The 25,793-nt window shown below is 41.7% G+C and overlaps 1 protein-coding gene across 1 annotated transcript in view; it reads left to right on the top strand.

The window, feature by feature from the left end:
* The window catches only part of CDK6 (cyclin dependent kinase 6), a 93,080-nt gene extending 68,484 nt beyond the window's left edge, over positions 1-24,596 (top strand). Inside the window, exons 5-7 of the mRNA XM_066627579.1 lie at positions 18,397-18,447; positions 22,264-22,399; positions 23,218-24,596. Coding sequence (XP_066483676.1) covers positions 18,397-18,447; positions 22,264-22,399; positions 23,218-23,364 — 334 coding nt within the window. The 3' untranslated portion in view covers positions 23,365-24,596. The remainder of the gene's footprint in view (positions 1-18,396; positions 18,448-22,263; positions 22,400-23,217) is intronic.
* The last annotated feature ends 1,197 nt before the right edge of the window (positions 24,597-25,793 follow it).

The raw sequence follows: 25,793 nt of genomic DNA, 5'->3' as shown, positions 1-25,793 counted from the left end.
TTAATAGCAAAAGCATGGATTCCCTTGCATTTAGATTTTCCTGCCATAAATACATAAGAACAACCCGTTAGATTTGTACAGTATATTCGTATACAGTACTAATCTTCAGAAATTGTTTCATGTTATGTTTTCCTACCTAACAGAGAACCCCGACCACATGTAGGTTTAACTTGGGAATAAGTTGCAGTGAAATCAGTGTTATGTGGGGGAGCAGTTGTCTTTAGCTGAAAAGTCTGGTGATGACAGAGATGGTGAAGGGGGTTTATTGCTGTTGTTTGGTCATATTGACTTTACATGAAGGCTCTGACACATTATATTGCAGAATTGCAGTTCACCTCGTCTTGAAAAGTGGGATGAGCCAACAGATGGTGAATTATGATCTTGTCACATGGCTGTGACGTGTCCAGTGAATGCTCATTGCCCCGAAATAAATTGTCCTCCAGGGACATCATCTCCTTGAATCCACCCTCATTTCTACATAAATATGCTTAGAATCAAGATGTGATCTTGCAGTTTGATTTTATGTTTCTCTTGTTCCTTTTGCTTTATTTCATTTGTTTTTTCATATCTCATTTGTTTGGTCTTTTCCTCTTTTAAGTTTTAAAGGCAGAGTTTTGTGAGAAGTTTTGCAGCCGGCTTCCTAAACATCTAACTGAATAAGATTAATCGAATGGAAAGTCTGACAAGAGTGTTAATGTCAGCTGTGTATGTTAGTGTCAGTTGTAGGTGCAACATTTGCAAACTTGTGATCACTGCCAAAAATACTGGTGTTTAAAACGGGTGTTTCCCTTGGCAATTACATTACATGTGGACATCATATATGAACGTACACACGTTTTTAAACACTGTAGGCCTATCAGGTTTTCCACAAGCATGTACACAGCTGTTTAAGGATACATGTATGATGCATGTGATTTCCACATTCAATCATTGGTTTGCAGTCAATCAATGTTTCTCACAGTAATCATAATGTGTAAGAAGCTCCTTGAGTGATCAAATTAATTCTGCAAAGCACAACATAGAAAAACAGTTAAGGAGTTCCAGGAGCTAATAATCACATTTCATTATGTAAACTATAAAAAAAAAATGTTTCATATTAGCTTCTTTCTTCCTTCTCTTTTTCTGGCTGGTTATCTTCCCAAGGGCCTACAGTTGAGCTGATTGATAACCGTTAGTCAAATCCAGTAACTGTATCTGTCTGTGGTTGGAAAGGAGTGTTGAAGTGAATGCCAAGCCATTCAGTTGTGGTTTTTCTTCAAGCTTCCAATCATGCCAGACTTTGTCACAGTAGTAGATACAATGGGCAAAGGAAACCGTTGATAAACCATAGAAACCAAAAACTGTTACTTACCCTAACAAAAGTTAAGGGGGAGGGGGGGAAACACCAGCTTGGTGGATAGGGAAACATTACAAAGAAAAAAACTATATCCGTCACAGAGTTTAATTTTGTTGTTAAGAATGAATCCAGCATTTTGGTAGTGAAGAGGCAAGGTGAGAAATGAAAATAACACAGTGCTCAGCTAGTAACTTCACACTACTGATAAATATTTAATGTTCAAAGCTTGACTTTGGTTGCAATCCTGTTCACACTTTCCTGCGAGTAAGCTGCACTGACTATAGTGGGACTTGCATCTGAGTAGACAGGCATAGGATTGGGCTCTTTGTTGTACATTGAACATGAATTTAAGGCATATTCCACCAGGAAGCAATCCTACACAAGCCACAGTGGAAAGAGCGTGAGCTTCATAGAATGAATGATCATTCTGTGCAGCTCACACAGTTTCCACTGGGGCTTGTGTGAATTACATTTAATTCACAGGAATTTCATCTGTTCCCAGCCCAATCCTAACTAACTTTCTAGTGCTGATGCAGCTGTTCCAAGGGGGCATGCTCGTCATTGGGGGGGGGGGGGGAATCAGTCACAGAGGCCTCCTCAAGGCAAGGGAACATTTGCTCCCTTACCTCAAGGCTGCATTGTGGGTGCGTCTGTGGTGGAAAGTTGGTTAGGATTGGACTGTCCATTTATTTCAATGGGGCTTGCATGGAGAAAACTTGTGGATTGTCTGTAGTTTTGGTTGTGAAGCAAGGTATAGTGTGCCAGGTGGATTAGTGTATGCAGAATCCTGCATTGATGCAGCAGATTGTAGTAGCTGCTCTGCCAACACTTGCTGTGGCAAATGTACTATAAAGCACATTGTGATAGTGCAGAAGATAGTAGCTCTGGCAAGAAGGTCCTGTTGGTGCCAGTGCAGGCCTCGATGCACAATGGAGCAGGTAAGCTCATCACCAGGCAGCTGAATGATGGGGAGAGGGCAGGGTGGACCCAGGAGGGATCGGAATCAGCAGCACTGTTGCGTGTTGTATCCTATCCCCTTTCCCGGACACGATCCACTGACACGAATTCACTTGGACTTGCACCAGCGATTTAGCAGGCTCAGTTCCAAGTAAACTCATTGCCATAGCTGGGGCTTTTCCCAAGGCAAGGGGCAAATATTCGTTTACTTCGAGGAGACCCCCAGCCTGCAAAATTCCCACACTGGTTGCGGTGCAAGCCACGTTGGTGCCACTGCATCAGTGCGGGAGAGTTTTGTTCGGCTGTTGGTTTCCTTTCAGCTTTGGATTCTATGGAGATTTTTTGAAAAGCTTTCAATAACATTAGGCTCAGCTAGAAGCTCAGCCAAAGAGAGATACGCGACAAGCAATTATTTTGTGCAAAAATTACATGGAAAATAAGAGTCTGCAATCTGAATAACATTAACTAGAATAAGCTCTGCTGAAATCCGCAGGACTTTTTTGTAAATGGGCTTGGGATGAAAAGTCTGTCTCTCTTCCAAAGATAAATTATTATATATTTTTGCATTTTTTTAAACATGCTGATGTCTGATACTTCTTGGTGAAATATATTTGCTGTTCATGATATTTTTATATATAGCAGTCTGATTTAATTAAGAAAAGCTCTATTTTGCATGGTACAATTACGAGGAATGTGTGCTTAATGCTGTTCTCTGCTTTGCAAGAAGCTGCCAACAAAATAGTTTCCAGTTCCATGCAAGACTACAGAATATTTGTCCTGCTTTGGGACTGAAAGTTTTCTAATTCAATCTGCAGATATTTTATAATGCCTTTCATGTTCATTTCAAAGGAAGTTATGCCATATTGCAGAATGTACAGAGTAAATATCCACTTTGTTTCCTTTTTTGCCAGCTCCTTATGTACTCTTCAAAGCTCCAAGTTGTTTGTTTGTTTCTTAATCTTAAAGCATCACATTGATATGCACCCAGGGATGTGGAAAATCAGCCAATAAGTGAGAGCATGAGACAGCAGGACATTGACAGCATCTAAGGGTAGTGGAGGCAAAAACATAACACAACTCCGTGTTTTGCTGTCTGGTACAAAGCAAATAGAATCCTGAGCCAGATTTGTTCAAAGGGGATGAGAGAGAGCATGTGGCATTTGATGCTGTTTAGACATTTGGGGGGGAAATTATTTTTACGGTCCATGAGCATTCTGCAGCTTATTTGATATATAAGCTAATTCTAAAAGCTCCACTACTATCCAAAAGTTTTCAGGAAGAACTGGAGGGAAATCATTTTATGTCTTGTTGATTAGTGATATTATGGACTCTTCTGTGGAATTTAGGGGGTAAGCCACAACATTCCAAGAGTAACAGAGCCCAGGGAAAAAGGCAAAGTTGAAACTGTGGAATGCAGTTCTTGAACTGCAGAGTGCTTGAGGTGTGTATGTTCCATGATGATTGGGGATCGCTGTAGTTGTTAGTAGCATTGTTACTGATACTGTCTTGAAAAAGTTCTCCACCAAATACAAGCTGGTCATCATGACCAGGTCAGAATGTATGTTAATGTCCAGTTAGAGCTATTATTATCCTTCTGCGCATATCTGTAATAAAACTGTCTTTGATCATCACCATTTTATTATTTTTATAATGCCTAAAATGGTGTACAGCCCTGCATGCTAGTTAATGCTGATAGAAGAGTTTATACAAACCCAAAGAAGTTGAAACATCTTGGTTTTAAAACCTAATTAAAGATTAAAGGCACATTGAGAAGGGAATGGAAGAATGAAACAAAATCATGAAAACAAGTGCTTTTCTCTGTTCTGCTTGCAACATGCTGAGTGTGCAGCTGATGGATAGGTAGGCAGCCCAGAACAAGTCACTCTTGCAGGTTTGTGCTGGGCTTGGGCTGGTCTGTTATGGAGGCTTGAACTACAAGTGGTTTCCTGTGCAAAGCTTCCACAGCAGAACTCAAAGCTTAGTCTCACTTGCTGCTATATGCAGGAATGGGCAAGTTCAGCATGACTTGAGTCAAGTCATGAGTCTCTGCCCCCCACCCCGTGACTCAATGCGAAGATGAGTCCTAATGGGCAGACTTTCCAAGTCATCCAGAGCATTTTGGCAACTCAAAAAGACATGAGTCTTTTCCATTTAAAAGTCAGCCACTGGGGGGGGGGGGGGACAGAGCTGCTGCCTGTGTGTGTGTGTTGGAATTCTCTTTAAACAATTCCCTGATGTTCCCATCCCATCTGTAAACAAGGTGGGAGAGGGTGGAATGGACTGCGTGAGGGTGGGGACAGAAGCGGGAAGAGGGTCTCGTGCAGCAGCTGCAAGGCTTACCGGTATCACCCAATCCTTTGCAGCTCTACTCAGAAGTAGTCCCATTTGCACGAGGTCTTTCATGCTGCGAAAAAAGTGAGCAAACACACCCAGACACAGGCAGATTCGAGTCTGCATGCCTCAGACTCAAGTCAGTGCCTGAGTCATCCACACAAGTGACTCCAGTGTACATGAGTCAGCAAAAACACGTGTTTTTGCAACTTGAGCTCGAGTCACCTGACTCAAGTTTCCATTCCTGGCCATATGTAGCACCTGAACAGTATACAGGGGCACTACTGTTTAAAATATAGGACAACTCTAGGAACACTAAGGATGTGCGAAGCAAGGGACCACTGATAGTCGTGCCCCATCTCTCCAATTCTGCATTCTGCAGAGTCTTCCTACTAGGCATTCTGCATCACCTAGCAACTTTCAAGGATGCCATTCCATAGAAGAATGTAGGATATGGCGCCTAACCTTTGTTCATCTTATTAAGTTCAGTTTGTTATAGTGTAGTAGCTAATCAATTGAGCTGTGAATCAGAACACTTTTCTCACTCAGAAAGTGCTATACAAATGTTAAATATTAGAAGAGATTCAAGAAACAATGCTGCTCCTATTTTGGCCTTAGATAGGAAATTTCTGATTTATAAAATGTGTGTAAAAATGTACATTTTATAAATCAGGAATATATAAATACCCAAGTGTTTTTCCTTTTTATTTCAAAGGAAATGATTTCTGCATGTTGGCTGATACCTGTAAGGTGGCTTAATACAAAAAAAAAGTTTCACTCTAAAAGTAAATATAGGACAACTTTAAAGCACTTCATAATTTTAAATTGAAGGCAGATTTGATGTAACTTGTTAAACAAATCAACTTCATTAGAGTTTCCAGTTTCGTATAGTTTAGTAGCAGTGGTTCTCAAACTTTTAGCACCGGGACCCACTTTTTAGAAATTTGTATTTTCCCCAAGTGCAGTCACATACTGTAGTAGCATCTAGTCTAATAAAAAGAAAATATTGAAATGAATGGGGACCCACCTGAAATTGATTTGCAATCCACTTAGATGGTTTGAGAAACATTAGTGCATCTGAGTAGATGTTCCATCTAAATGTTATATACGTTATTGTTTACAGCAAAATCACAATGATATATATATTTTAACAAGGATTCAGGGGGGAAATAGATTGGTTGTCTCTGCTGTTGTAATCACAAAGACTCTCTGACGCTAATGTTCTCAGTTTTTTCTACATGTGTTTATTAATTATCAATAAGCCAAGACAGCTGCTCTAAATTATATATGTTTTATCCTCTCTTGCTTTCATGTCCTTTATGCTCAGACGTAGACAGCTGGTGTAAAAGTTGAAATTTCACCTCTGCCTGCATAATAACTTGATCTTTAGTGCCGTAACGGTTTCCGATGCTTTTATTGTTTTGAAAGTCCAGCCTCCTTCTGAAGCACTTTGCTAATCATCAGTGTTCCATTACAAACAATCTGATGCTTTAGCTGTATCTGGTTTAGCTATAAGTGCAGTGTGTGCCATTAGTCATCACCTGCTCTGAGCCACAAAGGTAGTTCCAGCTACACCTGGATCAACAACTCAGCTAGATATAATTCACCTTAGTGGAAAACCAGATTTAGCACCACACTGTTAGGCAAATCATTTGCATATTTGCAAATTGAGGTGAATTATTTGAGCTCTTGTGCAAATGAATTCAGCATTTGGATTAGGTTGCCTTGGTTTGCTCTTGTTGCAAAATGCATATAGGTTCAGCATCTCCAATCTGAAAATCCAGAATGCTCCAAAATCCGACATGGGTAGCTGAGATAGTAGTGACTCTTTTACTTTCTGGTGATTCAATGTGCACGAACTTGGTTTCATGCACAAAACTTTCGTAAAAATACTGCAAATTACTTTCAGACTATGTGTACTGTATAAGGTGTATATGAAACAAATGAATTTCATATTTAGACTTCGGTCCGGTTCCCAAGATATCTCATTATGTTTATGCAAATATTACAAAATCCAAAACACTCCTGGTCCCAATCATTTCAGATGAGGGATACTGAACCTGTAGTTGCTTTGTTGAGGTGGTGGTGAAAAAGGAAGGCAGGGAACCACCAATGGGCTGTACCGCCTGCTATGGCCTCAGCACTTTAATCTAGTGTTTCTCAAACTGTGGGTGGGGACCCACTAGGTGGGTTGCAAGCCCATTTCAGGTGAGTCCCCACTCATTTCAATATTTTATTTTTAGTATATTAGACTGCTAAGTGACTGCATTTAGCGAAATGTTACAGATCTGTACTTTTAACAGGTTACTGTGTATATACTTTTAACAATGATAGTCACTCCTGGGTACGTGTGGGTAGGATTCCAGCCTATGACTGTTAAAAATTTTCCTGCTTGATGATTTCATTTGTGCTCATGACATCACTTCTGCTGGGTCCTGACAGATTCTCATTCTAAAAAGTGGGTCCCGACACTAAACACTTGAGAACCACTGCTTTAATCAACTTTGGTCCAAATCCTAACCAACTTTCCAACACTGGCATAGCAGTGCCAAGGGACATGTGCTGCATCCTGCAGTTGCATGGCACTCTTGGAGGCCTCCTCAGTGTAAGGGAATATTTGTTCCCTTGCCTCAGAGCTGCATTACCCTTATGTTGGTGCTGGAAAATGGGTTAGGATTGTGCCCTTTATGTGATTCCTTAAAGAGGCCATGGATAGCAATGGATGCCTGTCTTGCCTTCACTTTCACTGTTTTTGTTTGTTTTACACTTTTCCTCTTGCAAATGTTGAGTAAAAATAAGGCCGCTTTGGGTCCCTTTGGGGAGAAAGGTGGAGTAGTTGGCAACCTTCAGTCTCGGAAGACTATGGTATCGCGCTCTGAATGGTGGTTCTGGAACAGTGTCTAGTGTGGCTGAAAAGGCTGATTCAGGAGTGACAATCCCTTCCACACTGGGAGCAAATGTAGTGTGTCCCTGGTCTGTCTCCCTGGCTATGGACCTTCCTTCTTTGCCTCCTTGCCTCCGTCTGTTGGCCAAGTGTCTCTTCAAACTGGGAGAGGCTATGCTGCACAGCCTGCCTCCAAACGGGACGCTCAAAGGTCAAGGTTTCCCATCTGTTGAGGTCCAGTCTTAAGTCATTCAGATCCCTCTTGCAGATATCATTGTAAGGTGGAGTATGTAGAAATAAATAAATAAATAAATAAATAAATAAATAAATAAAAAGACTGCAATTCTGAATAAGCTTACCTGCGAATAAGCCCCATTAAATTTGATGGGCCTTGCTTCTGAATAGCTATGCATAGGATTGCACTGAAGCCTTGCCTTATGAGTCCATGAGGCCACCTAATACTGAGTCAAAGCACTGGTGGCACGTTAGGTTAGTACCATCTGCTTCAACTGGCTGTCCAAGGTTGAAGGAAGGGATTGTTTTCCCTGTTCCCCGAGAATCTGTTAACTTGAAATGCCAGGGATTGAACCTGGGTCAGTTTGCACATGCAGTATCAGCTCTCCCAAAAGGTACTTCCCTCTTTTCCTGGTTTTGTGTGGCTAGTGTGCAGTTCTTTGCTGCTTGTAAACTATTTAGGACAATTTGTAATTCTTTTTTCCAATAACAGTGTTTTAGCAACTTAAATAGAAAATGAGATTAATTGCTTCTCTGCAGGCTGCCTTTAATATTTGAGGTGCCTAATAAACTGCTTTTGTTCTGTTTTATTTGCTCTGAACTGCTGTTAGAAAGTCTTCAAGTAGGTAAGAGTTAACTTCCTTCATGCTTTCATTCATGTGTGCAAAAGCTTTCAGCTGATACAAGTAAAGGGTATGTTTGGTTAAGCAAAGTTTATTCCATGAGAAACTGACCTACTGGCATTAAACATTTGCTGTTCAAAGGTTTTCCCACATAGCAGCCTAATTGGAAATATTTTCAATTGGTGAGGCCCAAAGCAAATATAAATTATTGGCTCCAAATGTGAAAGGCAAATGAGGTAATTTAAATAAAATTCCAATATTAAACAAAATTATATTAATATACTTTTACTAGTCTTAGTAATATGATGGTTAATTTTAACTGATCAATGAGCCTGTGGTCCATCTTAACACTTTGGCATTCAGTTACAATCTCACATTAAAGTTTGTATTCCCATTTTTGCATCTAATGATGATTTGATCAGCATGTATGAGCTCACCATTATTTGTTCACATGTGCATGAACTTCACAGTGGCTGGGTTCAGAAATAACAAAAACAAACAAAAAACTACTATGGTTTGTTTAGCTAAAACAGTTTTGTGTCATGTCTGCACCCAAGCCTAACACATTATAGTTTGTTTAGGGCCATCAAAACTGGGTCTGAAACCATTGTTGGTAGCTAATTTGCACTAACTGCTATAATATATGTGAATCCATAGACCATTTACAAACCACTTTTAGGGCTTTCGCTCCACCTCTGCATAGGAGCTCTGCTTGTAAAAGATGCCTCAGCCCAAGTTTTGACAGTTTCCCCTACACTTCATCCCTTCCCACCCCATTCCCTTCCCACCCTCTCCCGACCCTCAGAAACAGATTTTCAGGGGCCAATGAGGCACTATGGTGGAGACAAGCAAACAGGGAAGATTCCTTATATGAACTTCCTCTGCTGGCACAAGTGGAATAGCTACAACTATGAGGCCTGAAGCACTTTAAAAGTTAATATGCTGTTAGTATGTTATCCTCATCTTTCCCAGGATATGGTCCAAGGCAGCTGACAATAGACAGTATCAGATTCAGTGGAACTATAAAAAAATACAAGTGCAATTAAAACAGCAGTGATAAAAAGTTCTTCAAAGCAGTATCAGTATCCCATGAACAATAACAATGATAAAAGCAGGAGCAGTTAAAACCAACCCACATCTTGCTACATTAAGATGGTAAGTCCCTGAAAACTTGGTGGCTCAGAACTCTCTTTAAGCAGGGATCTCTTTGAACAGGGCATTCCAAAGTTGTGGCACCATCTCTAGAATGAGATGGCCATGAGGGAGAGTCTTTCAGATGTCTGTCAAAAGCAGAGTGAAGAGCATGGTCTCTGAAGCCACTACAGGGGCTCTGGCAGATTTGTGTGGAGATGGGTAGTCTTAGCGGTAGCCTTATCGCCGATTGCTTTTCAGTGAACATGGTTAAGACATGAACTGTCTTGAGGCGTTCACAGGACTCTGTTGCTTTTGTTGCAATTAAGTAACACAGCTATTGCTCTGGAACTAGTCACTTTGTGAGACCAAGAGTTCAGAGGAGCTATTTACACACACGTAAAGGAACCACATATGCACCAGAGCGTTCTTTTTCTGTTGTTCTTGTGAAATTGTTTTTATTCATTATAATTTTTAAACTTTATTTTGAGCTTCCATTCTTTATCCATTTTCACTTCTGCATTTTGTGCAGCTGAAAATGTGCAGTATGAAAGGACTGACAATGAAAACTGATGAGCAGCTTGCCTCATCAGCCTGGGAAGTTGCCACAGTGAAGACTACAAAGCAAGTTACAGCCGTGTGTGTGATTTCTGAGCATACATATAAACAATACCTTTGGCTCATGGCCACGGTGTACAATCACAGGCTTTAATTAAAAGCATATAAATTTTTCCTTAGAATGGTGGCAGTACTTGAACAACCGCGACTTTAATGTTCATGGATTCCTTGTCTTGTTTCAAGGTTCATTACCAGACAAAGGGCAGATAGAGAAACAGAGGCTTTGTTCACCTCCTGGCTTCACACACTGATCCCATTTGCAGAGGGCAAAATGTGTAGATGGCAGATTTGAGGATGCCAAATGAGGGTTGCCCAACCTAGGTACACAGTAAAGCCACCATTAGCTTGGATACTTCACTCTTTCCATCCACTAGTTAACATGCAATAATGTTCATACATTGCTTAGCTCACCTTAGCATGAGTTAACACTAAGGAAAAACTGAACAAAACCATTGGAGTGCTCCAGCAGTTGCTTTACCACACAGGCGTGCTGAGGCTCCTTTGATCCACATCTGACCACATGCAGTGTTCCCTGTAAGGGATCCTCGCCAGTGTGGTGGTGTTGCAACACCACTTTCAGACATTCAGCAGTGATGTCATCACATCATCACCAAACTTACGCATTGTCAAGTTCCATGGCTGCTTGGCCAGGCACCTTAGCGAGAACAGTGACCACATGTTGCAACTTTGCTGGAGAGGTGTTAGCAGATGGAAAATGGAGGGTCAGAGTTGTGAAATGGAGGGTCAGAGGAAGAAGAGCAGTTATGGATGGGCCGGATGGGCCGGGGTCAGGTACTGGATTTTGGTCAAGCAGAGGGCCAGAGGCAGAAAACATCATCCAAGCCAGGCTGGGGTTGAGTGCCAAGGGCGTAGTCTAACAGAGGTGGGTGAGGCAGGATAAGAGAAGTCTGCTTTACTACTCTGCCAAGTTGCTCTGGGTGCCAGGGTAAGTAAGAAGCAAGGATTCAGCTGATGAAAGGGTCAGCTGATGACAGCCAGACTGAAGTGAAAGTGCTCAACCTGTTGTTGTATCCCAGAGGACACTAACATCAGCGAGCAAGCAAGAGGGATTAAAACCTCTTGGACCAATAAATTTTAATCCCTCTTTCTTGCTGATGGGTTTGCTCACTGTCGTGGGTGGCGCAAAAGATAAGGCACTGGGGACAGGTTACGGGGAAACTCAGTTTGGCTCTCTCTCTGTCTCTCTCACAGACAAATATTGTGCCTTGTGTCATGTGAATCAGGCAGTTATATTCTGTATTTATTGAAAAGATACTTTGTCACCACTCTTAGTCCTCTTTTCCTATCATAACTAAGCTGAAACTACTGTGTATGTTTTCCTTGTTCACCCCTGAATCTGTGGCCTCCCCTTGCCCTATTTCCTATGTGTCAATAGCTAGATTGTAAACCCCTCTGTGTAAAGTGCCCTGCACGCTAAAGGCTCTGTTTTAATAATCGTAATAATATAAGCCACTTTCCTATCAGCCCAAAATGCCCAACAAACAATTAAAAAGCAATATACACCAAGTTCCTAAAATACTTACTAGTTCAGTTCTGTAGGTTTGTACCAAAGTCCAAACATACGTATATTGAAACAGCTGGCTCTTGCTAGCCCAACACTATTGCATCTGCACTAAGCTCCACAGCAGACAGTTTGTGGTTGTGCTAAAGCAGCTATCCATAACTCTGATGTCCGTTACTTGGGAACCCAATGTACATCATATTACAATAAAGTAAATAACACAACTAAAACATTTTGAAACAAAGCCACCAAGAATCAGTAGCCACCACCTGAAGAAATAAACAGCTCTTGCAACCTTTTTGAAAACTTAATACAACAGAAGATGTTCCTATTTCCTTCAGGCAGATATTCCCAGGGGCCGCTGCTGTAAAGACCCTGTTCCTAGGGACTTGATCCTTGAGTGGTGAGCAGGGTTTGTTGCCCTTAATGCTAGAATTTCCCCTGGATGTTTGTAAATCCATAGATGTGCCTGAGCTAGCTCTCCAAACTACAGCTTACATGTACATATCAGCCAGAGCCATTAGCCACGTCTGCCAATCAGAATTTGATATCTGGCTTCCCAGGGTAATTATGGCCAAAACCTCTTATACTTAGATAAAGGTTTTCCCAAGATTCCTAGCAACTCTGGCAATGTTGGTGAACGCAGAGTACTGCTTTTTAGCCAGTTGGACCCTTAGTCCTTCTAGTTCAGTGCTTCTCAAACTGTGGGTCAGGACCCACTATCTGGGTCACAAGCCAGTTTCAGGTGGGTTCTCATTCATTGCAATATTTTATTGTTAATATATTAGACTTGATGCTACCATGGTATGTGGCTGCATTTGGGGAAATGTTACAGATCTGAACTTTTTACAGGCTACTATGTATATGCTTTTAACAATGGTAGTAAATGGGACTTACTCCTGTATAAATATAAATACTGTTAATAATAATAATAATAATAAGTAGGGCAGGATTGCAGCCTAGTTTTCCTGCTTGATGATGTCACTTCCAGTCGTGACATCACTTCCAGTGGGTCCTGGCAGATTCTCATTCTAAAAAGTGGGTCCCAGTGCTAAAAGTTTGAGAACCGCTGCCGTAGCTCATTATTCTCTGATTTCAGACAGGTGTCTTTCCCAGCCTTTAATTGCCAGAGATTGGATCTGGCATCTTCTGCATGCAAAGCAGGTACTCTGCTGCCAAGCAACTGTGTTCCCAGGGAAATAGCCTTTTGGATCACTGCATGAGGTCTTTCAGGCGACCCGGAAGCAGTGCAACACCAAAATATGCAAGCAGCACTCCCAAGCCGTGTCTAGTGACTTGAGTTGTCCGAATCCATGGTGCTTTCCAAGTCAGTAGTCCCAGACTGAAGGTTTTGCCCCACTCAAGTCTTTGAATCGCGTGACTCAAGCCCACACAAGTCAGAGAAAAGTATGAGTTTTCGCGACTCTTAACTTGAATCACTTAACTCAAGTTCCCATCCCTCACTTCCTCTTCCAATTTAGGGAGTGGGAGGAGGCTGGCACATCACCAGGGAGGGGTGGGGACAGCCTTTGAAACTTCTGGCACTGAGAGATCTGGATTCAAATATGAACTCACGTTATCTGTTACCATTGTGATCCTAGTCATTTCACTTAAGCAGTTTCTCATCTGGTGTGAGTGAGGTCAATTAGGTAAATGTCGGTGCAGTGTAGTTATAGGTGAAGCTCAGATCAGTTCCTTCAAAACAGCGCACCTACTGCCAACAAATCTACATTCATGACTCTTTAAGCACAAGCTTTCCCCAGCCAGCTGTGGCCAAGACATATGGTTGTCTCCTGTATGTCTTTCAAGTCACCCTACACTTCTGGAAACATCAGCACAATTTGTTGTTGTGCTTAATAAGTGACCTGTAGAGGAATTTGTGTTCCTGTGTGGTGTCTCGCATCCACTCACAAAGATATACTCATTCAAATGAAAGAAGAGGAAGAACTACATTCAGCCACACTGGAAAGTTTCATGGTTAAAATGAGAACTGGGAGATGCAAAACTGTTGAGCCTAGCTGCTTTTGACCAAAAATGACATGAAATGGCTATGGTCTAAGGCATGCAAAGCTGTCAGCTGTGGCCGAAGGACTTCTCCAGATGACAGCATCCTTCCTGGCTATTTTTGAACTATAGCATTAAACCGGAACTGGGGGGGGGGGGGAGTATCAAAGGAAAGAGCCAGAGTGATACCCGTGTAGGAATTTATTTTTGACTATAACTGCTAGACTAGCAGTGTGCCATGAGGCATGGCCAGAGAAGGCAGGGAGCAGCTGAGGATGGGAGAAGCAGCTGCCTTGACCCTCATGCAGCAGCTGCGGAAAAAGGAGCAGCCCTGGCTGCTTTGCATCTCCTGCTGCTGAGCAAGAGAAAGGCTGCAACCTGATCCTCATTTACCTGGAAGTAAGCCCCACTGACTATTATGGGGCTTACTTCTGAGTAGACACGCCTAGGATTGGGTATTAAGTCCTTGTCTGCCCTGCCTGCTGATTGGGCAACCAGAAATGCCTGGAGGAGGTCTGGGCGGAGTGAGAAGGAGGAAGCTAGGGGCAGGCAAGCAAGCAGGTACATAAGAACATAAGAACAGCCCCACTGGATCAGGCCATAGGCCCATCTAGTCCAGCTTCCTGTATCTCACAGCAGCCCACCAAATGCCCCAGGGAGCACACCAGATAACAAGAGACCTCATCCTGGTGCCCTCCCTTGCATCTGGCATTCTGACATAGCCCATTTCTAAAATCAGGAGGTTGCGCATACACATCATGGCTTGTACCCCGTAATGGATTTTTCCTCCAGAAACTTGTCCAATCCCCTTTTAAAGGCGTCTAGGCTAGACGCCAGCACCACATCCTGCGGCAAGGTGTTCCACAGACCGACCACACGCTGAGTAAAGAAATATTTTCTTTTGTCTGTCCTAACCCGCCCAACACTCAATTTTATTGGATGTCCCCTGGATCTGGTATTATGTGAGAGTGTAAAGAGCATCTCCCTATCCACTCTGTTTATCCCCTGCATAATTTTGTATGTCTCAATCATGTCCCCCCTCAGGCGTCTCTTTTCTAGGCTGAAGAGGCCCAAATGCCGTAGCCTTTCCTCATAAGGAAGGTGCCCCAGCCCTGTAATCATCTTAGTCGCTCTCTTTTGCACCTTTTCCATTCCCACTATGTCTTTTTTGAGATGCGGTGACCAGAACTGGACACAATACTCCAGGTGTGGCCTTACCATAGATTTGTACAACGGCATTATAATATTAGCCGTTTTGTTCTCAATACCCTTCCTAATGATCCCAAGCATAGAATTGGCCTTCTTCACTGCTGCCGCACATTGGGTCGACACTTTCATCGACCTGTCCACCACCACCCCAAGATCTCTCTCCTGATCTGTCACAGACTGCTCAGAACCCATCAGCCTATATCTAAAGTTTTGATTTTTTGCCCCAATGTGCATGACTTTACACTTACTGACATTGAAGCGCATCTGCCATTTTGCTGCCCATTCTGCCAGTCTGGAGAGATCCTTCTGGAGCTCCTCACAATCACTTCTGGTCTTCACCACTCAGAAAAGTTTGGTGTCGTCTGCAAACTTTGCCACTTCACTGCTCGACCCTGTCTCCAGGTCATTTATGAAGAGGTTGAAAAGCACTGGTCCCAGGACAGATCCTTGGGGCACACTGCTTTTCACCTCTCTCCATTGTGAAAATTGCCCATTGACACCCACTCTCTGCTTCCTGGCCTCCAACCAGTTCTCAATCCATGAGAGGACCTGTCCTCTAATTCCCTGACTGTGGAGTTTTTTCAGTCGCCTTTGGTGAGGGACCGTGTCAAACGCCTTCTGAAAGTCCAGATATATAATGTCCACGGGTTCTCCCACATCCACATGCCTGTTGACCTTTTCAAAGAATTCTATAAGGTTCGTGAGGCAAGACTTACCCTTACAGAAGCCATGCTGACTCTCCCTCAGCAAGGCCTGTTCGTCTAGGTAGGAAGCGAGCTAGCCTGCTGAGGCCAGCAGCCTAAGATTGGGCTGGCTGAGGGTCCAGTCTCTTCTCCTTGCCACAGTTGCCTGTGGCTCCCCCAAGCGACCCTCCCTGCCTTGCCTTTGCCTTTCAGAGGAGGGCCTTTGGGCCACAATCCTGTCCACACTTTCCTGGGAGTAAGCCCCACTGACTATAATGGGACTTATAGACACATTCCCCCCTAGTCTTTGGCTGCAATCTTAACCACACTTTCCTGAGAGTAAGCCCCATTGAACAAAATAGGACTTACTTCTGAGTAGACCTGGTTAGGTTTGTGCCCTTTGTCATGTAAGGATTTGATTGTATTAATTATATTAACAATTAATTGTAATGTAGTGATTTAATGTAAGTGAAAAACTGGCAGTGTGCCTTGACAGTTTTAGTGCCTTGACAGTGTACCATGAGCTGAAAAAGGTTGAAAATGGCTGTGCTAGACCCTGGTCTACCATTTGGACTATTGGGGATCATCTCATCTCTGTGTGACTTGGGGCTGTAGGGGGCACTGAATCAACAGCAGGCACTTCCCAAAATTCTTTCAGTATAAAGCTATCTAAAGGGACTTTCCAGGTTATTAGTTGATTGCCCTATTGTTATTTTCAGGAATATCTAAATTTCTATTCCCCATCAAGTGTGGCAGTAGTGAGGAAATCACATTTTCTCACCATGCAAGCTACAATTTATGGCTGCTGTTTCAAAGATATTTCCATTATCCGTACATCTATTGCTATTTGGTGTTCTTCATAATGAAAATCTTATTGTAAGTTTTAGTTTTAATGTTTAATTTTAAAATGAGTTCTCTGCAGTTCACAGCGTTGCTCCACTAGGACTGTGCATGTAACATTTGTGAAAAAATAATTTTTCAAAATAATTACCATGATAAACACCAGTAAAAATGCCTTGTATCACTTGGCATTGCCCACTGTCTCAATTGAAACATTTATGTCTTAATGTGCACTCTCCCACTCCAATACCTGAGGGTGTGTACCCTTATCTTTAAGAGGGCACAGGAAAAAGAAAGAATAACCTATTCTTTTACCTAGACTTTTTCACTATATTACTTAGCCATGTGACCTGGATACTTTTTATAGCAATTACCGTTATGCCTGGGATACTGTAACTCACAAACTAGGACCCATGTTTGCAGCTCATGAAAATCAGTACCTCAGTAAAAAAATGTATTACATTATCTTCATAAACTCTTACTATCTTCCATTTTCCTAAAGCAATGCTAATATTGCAATTGTATTATGTGATGGTTTATTAGTTTTTGTTTTAGATAACCAGGGTTTGAGTAATGGCAGTCCTGGTGTTTGCTTGTGGATCACAAAAATGTGATGGATCACAAAAATGTTACAAAGTTGAATTGCATGAGCCGGCATTTAAACCCCAAAATGTGAGTTGTGGGCTAGAGCGAACGATATGCAGCTGCCATCTTAAGCTGGCCAGTGTTCCATACTGTTTTGCCTTATGGCCAGCAGGAGCCATTAGCCATGACAGAATCCAGATATTTGTCTTTGGAAGTTATTTCTCTTGCTTTTCATACCTGGCTTCCAGCCCAGAATTTGAGGCTGCTGTATTGGCAGTTCTTGAGGTTCTCACGTGAGTCTGTAGTGTATTTAGATTAGGAATGGAAGGCCTTGTTTTTCGCCTAAACATTAGCTTCCCTTTCCTCTGTTACATATTTGGTGGGTTTTGTCATGCTGTGAGGTGGTTTCCAGTGAGTTAATCTGTTAAAAATGCTTTGATTCTCTTGCCTGGCTCTAGATTAGTCATTTTTAAGGAACTAGTAGGAGCCTTGCAAAAATAGCCTTTCTGCCTTTAATGCAAGTGGCTTTCTTATTTCAGAAGACAGATAATCTTACATAAGAAGAACCCTGCTGAATCAGACCAAAAGGCTATCTAGTCCAGCATCCTGTTCCCTGCAATGGCCAATCAGATGCCTCTGGGAAGCTAGAAGCAGGAATCACTTCATTTATTTTGAAGATTTTTTAGGATATCCTTCTGAAAATCTACCAGGATAACATACAGCCAGGATGAAGGCAATAGTCCCCTCCGGCAAATGGTATTCTGAAGCATTGCACCTCTGAACCTGCAGCTAGCATATAACCATCATGATCCAAATCCATCAGTAGACCTGTTCTCCATGATACAGGCATCTCCTCCCCCCCCCCCCGTATCCAGTATCTGCCTTTTCAGTCATCTGCGGTTTTCCGTAGTCCCAATCCCCTGTGCCCCCTGTACCCATTACCTTCCATTTTATTCAATAACAAACAGGCATGTTCTTCCTTTTGCAGATGCTACAAGAGGAAAGGGGTAGGCAGGAGGCAGCTTGAACACTAGGGTTACATAGTCAGAACCTCATCAGGAGGCAGGACAGTTCCCAAATAATATGAACTTTCTCTCCCCCCCCCCCCCAACTTTTCAGTTTTCACTTGGAAGAAAAATGTGATTTTGGAAATGGCTTTAAGAGTGGCTTATTACATAATGACCATCCCCACCTTGAGCATTTATTATTTTATAGTTGCCAGATGGCAGGAATCTATCAAAACTCTGCTATCGGAAGGGACTCCACAACGCCCACATGTTGGCTGCATTTCAAAGTGTGCATTTGGTCTGTAAGAAATTGGAGATTCAAAGGTGGCCAGCGTTGTAAAACACATGAAAAAGCTGTATGAATGAAGTTAAAAATTTACATGAATTACAGAAAGTCTTCTCTTTTTAAAGTATTCCTGTTTTTCTTTTCAGAGCCCTTTTTCGTGGAAACTCTGATGTTGATCAACTAGGAAAAATCTTTGAGTAAGTAGCAGCTTCCTGTATTTTCTGTAAGAGTATTCCAAGGAAATTGATTTTAGTACAATAATTGCACAAAAGTAATCCATTTGTTACAGAGACGGGACATCATCTTTCTGTGTTGTGATTCTATTGTATTCGCGAGAAATGCACTTCTCCCCCCGAGCTGCATATCCATGACTCTTGGGAGTTCTACCTGGAATGCAACTTCACAGGAGTCACCAGCATTTGTTGATTGTATTCTGTAATGACATTGGTGATGGTTATATATTTACCACCTTTCCTCTGTGCCCATACCATGATGTTAACTTTTATTTTTTTTTTTAATGAATTTTTTTTAGCATTCTCAACATCTCTGTGCACTACTAATAACTGTAACCATTCTTGCAAATGGTGTAAATGGGCAACAAAACAGCCAAGGTTCAGTGTGCCAAGTGTAAAGTGAGGCATTTTCAACCAACAGTCCTAACTTCATATATGCACTGATGGGATCAACCCTGGCATTGACCAACCAGGAAAGAGAACTTGGTGTTGTGGCAGATAACTCAAAGAAAACTGTCCGCAGCACCTGTGGAAAAGACAAACTCCATGCTAGGGGTCATTAGAAAAGGTATTGACAATAAAAATGTGAGCATCATAATGCCCTTAAACAAACCTGTAATACAGCTATGCTTGGAATGCTATGTTTCTAAAGCTAATTCTATAGCTTTAAAGGGCTTCAAACAGTGCCTTTGTTTCTAAATACACAGTCTTCAGACCGCATCATATATCTGTTCCTAGAGATTTTTTTTATTTTGAACAACAAGCTTTCAATAGCTGGGTTTGGTTTTAAACAATTTGGCTTCCATTTCCTGTGCTCTGCCTCATTGTATATGACTCACTAGCATGCTTAATTTGCCATGCCACTGAATAGCTGTTCCTGCACAATCTAGAAGAAGCCAGCCCCTAGCAGTTTGGTTTTTCTGGTTCTGGCTATTATCTCCTTCAATTTATTCATCTGGTTTTATTAAATAAAGAATGCTTTAATACACACACTATGGAGATTTTTGTAGTATAGTGGAGTATGGAAGCAATTCTTTTTAAAAAAAGAACATGACATATATTATGTATGACATTTTTGATGGGAAAATGAGCTGTTATTGGACCGAGCAGTCAGAAAACAGCCTTTTCTGTCTGTTCCTAGAGGGTGCAATTACCTGTGTGAAAAAGAATTTACTCATTAATCAGAAAGAAGAAATTTTGTGCCAGCTTGAACAGTGACAAGACATTCGTTATTACTGTCTGCTTGTAGAAAAAAAACTGTCCTCATCTATATTTTTCATGTCTCCCCCCCCCCATGTGTTTAGTAGCACCTTTCTGTTTTTGCAGCTGGAGGTACTGCTACTTTATTTGTCTTTATGAAGATGCTCCTGGCATCTCTGAGTGGGAATCTACATTGCGGTTTTTTCCTAAATACCCTAGAGTATTTGTGTACACAGATCTGATGTATGAGAAGAGATGTGAAGCATAGGACAGTGGAAATGCTTCCCCCTTTTACAGTAGCATGAGACAGGAAACCCCTCTTCCATTTTCACTGTGTATATCTACTTCCAAGAGGCAAATGACATAATGCTGTTTCAGTTCCTTGTCCTATGGTACAGTATATCATTGTTTCCTTCTCTATTGCTTTGTCTTAACAATGCTGCTGCCTGACAGAACAATCCTATGCATTTTTATTCAGAGACAAGTAAATCACATGAATATCTGAAACTACCTGTCTTATACTCCGGAACAATACCAGGTTGCTCTGGGCCCTCAGACAGGGTCTAAAATTGGTGCAAAGTTGGAGTTCCTTAACTGGCATGAACCAAGCAGCTACAGTAAAGACAGTTTACAGTAAAGGAAGCAGAAGGCAATTAAAATCTTTTTCCACAGCTATGTCCAAAAAGCTGCTGCATCGATGGGTGCACAGTTTTGTGTTAGACCAGGTGTACAACGCTCAGTTCTTGGGAAAAGGTAGTGGACAGTAACCAGTGTTTGCAGTAACAGTAATGTGATGGTTCTGCATATTCTGCAAGCCTATAGCACTTGGAGTAATCTTCACAGATTGGTGACTTAGGTGCAGCCCTGTACATCTGAGATTCTCAAACTGGGGTATTGTGATGCCCCAGCCTGTGAGCCTCAGTGTCTGGTCCCTTAAGGGGCAGGGGATGGGGGGAGGCAGTGATGCAATCCCCAGGATCGTGCCACTGCTGGGGGCCAAGGGGAATTTTACTTAACGGGGCAATGCAGCAGCTTCCAGGAGGTATAGGGAACCCCGTAGAGCCTTCCACAGGGCTCCCCAAGTCTTAGAATAGAAAAATAAGTGATTGGAAACCACTTCAGGTTTCATGATTACAAACCAGAAGTGGTTTCTGAGCACTTATTTTTTCGCCCCTCCCCTGCCAAGATTTACCCCAGGAGACTGACTCCCAAGAAGTTTGAGAACCGCCGCTATACACACTTACATGGGAGTATGGCCCACTGAATACAATGAGACTTCTGAGTAAACATGTCTAGGATTGTGCTGTTAGTCCTGTGTGTCTTTAAGCCACTGGGAGACCTAAATTAGCATTACTCACCCCTGAAAGATCCTCCACCTGGAAGTTCTTTGCTTTATTGACTTCTGGAAACCAGAACAATGCTGCACCCTAGTGGTACTATACAACCATTTCCTTTTAATTACTGTGCTGTTTTTTGTCTCGAAAGGGTTCAGTTCTCAAACCCCAGTTTTTTTTAATATAACATAGCAAGGAGTGACTGCTAAATATTTCTTTCAACTTTTCATTAGCCACTTCTGCTTTTCAAGCCTTCAGCCTCTTTTTAAAAGCCTTTGGCTTACTTTCCCAATCCTCATTCCCAACTGCAGGCAAGCTTTATCTGTCACATTCATGATCCAGCAAATCCCTTGCTAAGCATTCTCTCACTCTCCCCTTACTCAGTTGTTTTCACTATTTATTTCTGATTGTAGCTCCTTGGGGGCAGCAATCTGTCTGCAACCATGAGTTAAGTGGGAGTAAACCAATGGGAGCAGTTACAAGCATCCCCTTGTATCTGTGGGGGAGATGTTCCTCCCCCCCCCCCCAGATAGCAAAACTGCAGATAAGGGAGAACCCCATCTCCATTACCCCCCACACCTCATTACTAACTGGGTAAAGAGACACCTTTCAAAGTGGTGTCCTCTTACATTTAGCAAGGGGAGAGCAACTGTCCCTCTTCACCCCAGCATGCTATCTTTTCCAGTGGCTGCTGCTGGTATCTCTTATGTAATTTTGTTTAGATTGTGAGTCCTTTGGGAAACTATAGATTTATTTTTCTATGTAAGCTGCTTTTCAATAACAACAACAACCTTTATGTTGATTACATTCTCCCAAGCAACAAGGTGTGTTGCTTGAGCAAATGCTATAAGCAAAATTTTATAGGCAGACAAGCTGGCAAGCAGACAGTCTCCCTTCTGGATGGCAAAGAGCAAACATTCACCTCCTGCTTCCTGTTGCTCTTAGTCTCCCTTCTAGGCTGCAGGTTGCTTGCCTGCTCATCTGGCTACAAGCTTTTTGCTGACAGCATTTGCTCAAGCAAGGCACCTTATTGCTTGGGGGAAAGTTATCAACATAAACAAAGGTAATGGGGCATGGGGGGGGACTGTGGATGAACAGAACCACAGATATCAAATCAACAGATACTGAATTTCTTCAGTGTGACAAAGAACAATCTGATAGTGGAAAAAATGCAGCTGTATGAATTATGCAGCAAATGTTTGTGTTTTACCTGAAACTTACACTTGTTTTTTCCTTTCTTACACAGTGTAATTGGGCTTCCTGATGAAGAAGACTGGCCCAGTGATGTGGCCCTCCCGAGAAATGCCTTCACCTCTAGAACCCCACAGCCTGTTGAAGCTTTTGTAGAGGATATTGATGAACTGGGCAAAGACTTGCTGCTTGTAAGTGTCTGCCACACTAGAGCTCTGCAAATAGACTAGTTTTTTATTTAAAGTACATTGAAGCAGTTGGTGGTATTGCACAAAACAAACAATTGTCACCAAATAGTGATTTGGTGATACACCAACATAATAGAAGGGAAGCAGAACAGAAAAAAAGAGAGAAAGAAGAAAAAGCATATACATCAGGGGGAGGGAAATGAAGGTGACTTGTGTGGCAAGAAAGACCAAGAGAAAATTATTTAATAACATTCATAAAACCATAATTGCAGACCGAACATTGAGAAATGCCCTTGCATTACATTGACTAAACCATTTGTTTTTTTTTCTTTAATTGCTCTTTTCTCAAAGTTTCAGTGATCATGGGGTCAAGGTCTTTCAGTGTTGGAGATCAAGCCATCCTGTTCAGCATTACATGACCAAAAAAAGCTGCAATAAATTATGTTCATTAAATTAATAGCGGTAGTGATGATGGATACAGATGTCAAACCTTTTGATTATATCCTAAATAAAGTGTGTTGACATAAGCTCTGTTCCCTTTAGAAATTAGGTAGTATCACCAGATCTTTCTCTCACGCATAATCAAGAGTTAGTGTTCCTTAAACCAAAATTATGAAATGCTGCCATTCTTTGATAAGCTTTGAGGTTCAGAGGCAATCCTGTGCATGTCTACTCAGAAGTCAGTCTCATTGCCTTTAATGGGGCTTACTCTCAAGAAAGTGTGCATAGGACTGTAGCCTCAGTCTCATATGAAGTGCACTGCTCAATCCAACGAAATATCTCCTCTTAATTTATAATTGTTTCATTTCTCCTGAATACAGAAATGCTTAGCATTCAATCCTGCCAAGAGAATATCAGCTTATGATGCCTTATCTCACCCATATTTTCGTGATCTGGAGAAATGCAAGCAGAATGCAGACTCTGAAATGTCATCCAGTCAAAGGTCCACTGAGATGAACACACTGTAAGGCTGCCTCCGGCTCAGCATACAAATGAGCAAGACTGTTGTCTGCGGTTAAGATCACTTATTGAAGGTAAAAAACCATAGCTGTACAACTGAAGATTGTTCCCTGGAAGCTTTCCAGATTGCCGGTCTTGCTTCTTCAGTGTGATGATCTCCGTCTCCAAGGAAAACAGCCTATATACCTTCATCAAAGCAATGCAAGAGGCAAGGATTCCAATGACTCCTACTGTGGCTTGATGTTTGTTTAGCTAGCTATCTGGAGTTCTCCAGGTGAAGAGAAGCTGCTGACGACTTTTGCTGCCATTTTCTTTTTCTAACACTGAATGGTGCCAGCACAGATTAGAGCAATCTAGTCTCACTACCAAAACATGACTTAACTTCTGTCTCTAGGTGCTGAAGTCTGATTTGGTACTTCTTTGGAGTTATGGTGATAGTTTGTTTGCTTTTTTGTTTGTTTGTTTGTATAATTGTGATCTGAAAATGATTTCTTAAGGCAATATTTGGAAGATTTGCATTGAAATACTGAAACTCCGTAGCCTACAATTATATAGCCTGTTAGTTACAAATGTGTACAAACCAACAGCTGGCTGTCGTCATATGGAGGAATATCCTTCCCTGTTAGAAAACATGAAATAATAATTACAGCATTTCATCGCTTTTCATAATCTGTGCCTCTGACTCAGTACACAAGGGAATTATTAACAAGTTTGTGGACATGTGGCAAAAGAGAAGGGGGGTTGAAAAGGAAAAAAAATGTTGTAGGATCACCTCTCTGGTCCACTGGGGTTAATGTTAATCACTGCCCAGTTTTTCTTTCTTTTTCTCTTGTAATACTCTTGCGTACCACTGGCAGTGATAATATTTCAGGCATGCATGATGTCCAGTTCAGAGGGAATAAGAAAAATCAAGAATTTTTCTTTGATTTGCTTCCTTATAATTTTCAGTACAAAACAGGGGTAAGATGCTTTTCCTGTGTTTGGAAAAGACAACTGATTAAGGGAGTCAGTATTCATTGCTATCATATAATTTGTATACCATGGAGTGCTCAACTCTTAATTGCCACCTCAAATCAGCCATGGATCCTTGACATTTCATGTAATTTAGCAGAGTTTATTTTTCTATATAGTGAAACCTGAGGAGTCTTTCTGCATCTTCCCTTAGATTTTTCAGTCTCCTATGCTGTCTCTTTCTAACGTGCTGTAATAGAAAGCCAGCTCTAATAAATAATTCACCTAGTTGCCTTAGCACAATTATTTTTAAATATTACATTTATGAAATTGTGTATATACTTTAGTTTAAAGTTTAAGAAATTAGAGTTTTTTTAAAAAGAAATTTTATTTTTGTAGTACAGTTTGATGAAATATTTTTAATTGACAAAATAAAGGTGCACACCTAGTCTGGTTGCATTGCAGTGACCCACATGTAACTCTAGAAAAAAATTGGGTCTAGTATATTAACAGTTCCAACAGCAGCAGCAGACATAGGTGCTATTGGAACTAATGGCTAGCACTGTTAACATCCATGATAATCTTTGTTGTGCTAACCCATCTCTTCTCTACTCAACTGTATCAGACTCACCCTTTCTCCTCCAAGTTCTCTCCTAGGAGATTCTCTCTCCTGTGCAATCTCTACACAGCAGTCATGTATCACTCACACAGTGGACAGAAGTTTTGTATGTATGCAAAAACCCTGTGCTGCAAAGCCCCAATAGAATTCTTTTTTCCCAGATAGTACTTCTCATAATCCATATTTTTCATGAATGCATGAAGCAGAGGATGAAGAACACTTGCAGGTATATGTGTCCTTAGCGTCATCTAGCAAAGTCTTGAGGAAGTTATGCTGGACTAAGTCCCTTCAGTGCCAATGCAATATGTGATCTTTCTCTGGATTGTGAGCAGTGCCACTAGGCAGTGCCTGAAGACCTGTCTACAGACAATCACTTGAAGATGGTATGATACGTCATCATTCCTTCTGTCCTACCAAGGTCAAACAGGTTTTGCAGGATTTTCCAACTTGCCTGCTTATCTCATCCACTGTGGGACAGAATGTTAATGTGAGTATTTATAGACACTAGTGCCTCTATCATACTACCTTTTAAATTTCTGAAAAATGATGAACTGTATATAATTTAAATTAGCACTTTGCAGAATTTGCAGTGGTTCTACAGTGCAACCAGGCACGGTTTGAGAGAGATTATTGGGGAAATTGCAAAAAGTATTCTTTAAAAAAAGTACTACACTGGGAAAGTTAGCTCTGATTTACATGCCCACTTAAAGAACACAGTTTCTAGAAACTGAAATACAGGGGGGACCCTGTATCCATAGATTCACTTGTCCGCAGATCAGGTCTGCATGCACCCCCCATGCACCCCTCCATTGGTGAGGGGAGCTCTGCTCCCCTCATCTCTAGAAGGTCGTCTGAGCCTAGCAGTTA

Source organism: Tiliqua scincoides, chromosome 5 (assembly GCF_035046505.1).
Source record: "Tiliqua scincoides isolate rTilSci1 chromosome 5, rTilSci1.hap2, whole genome shotgun sequence".
In the NCBI taxonomy this organism is placed as follows: Eukaryota; Metazoa; Chordata; class Lepidosauria; order Squamata; family Scincidae; genus Tiliqua; species Tiliqua scincoides.
Note: the sequence above shows the minus strand (reverse complement) of the source record. Positions and strands in the feature narration are given on the sequence as shown.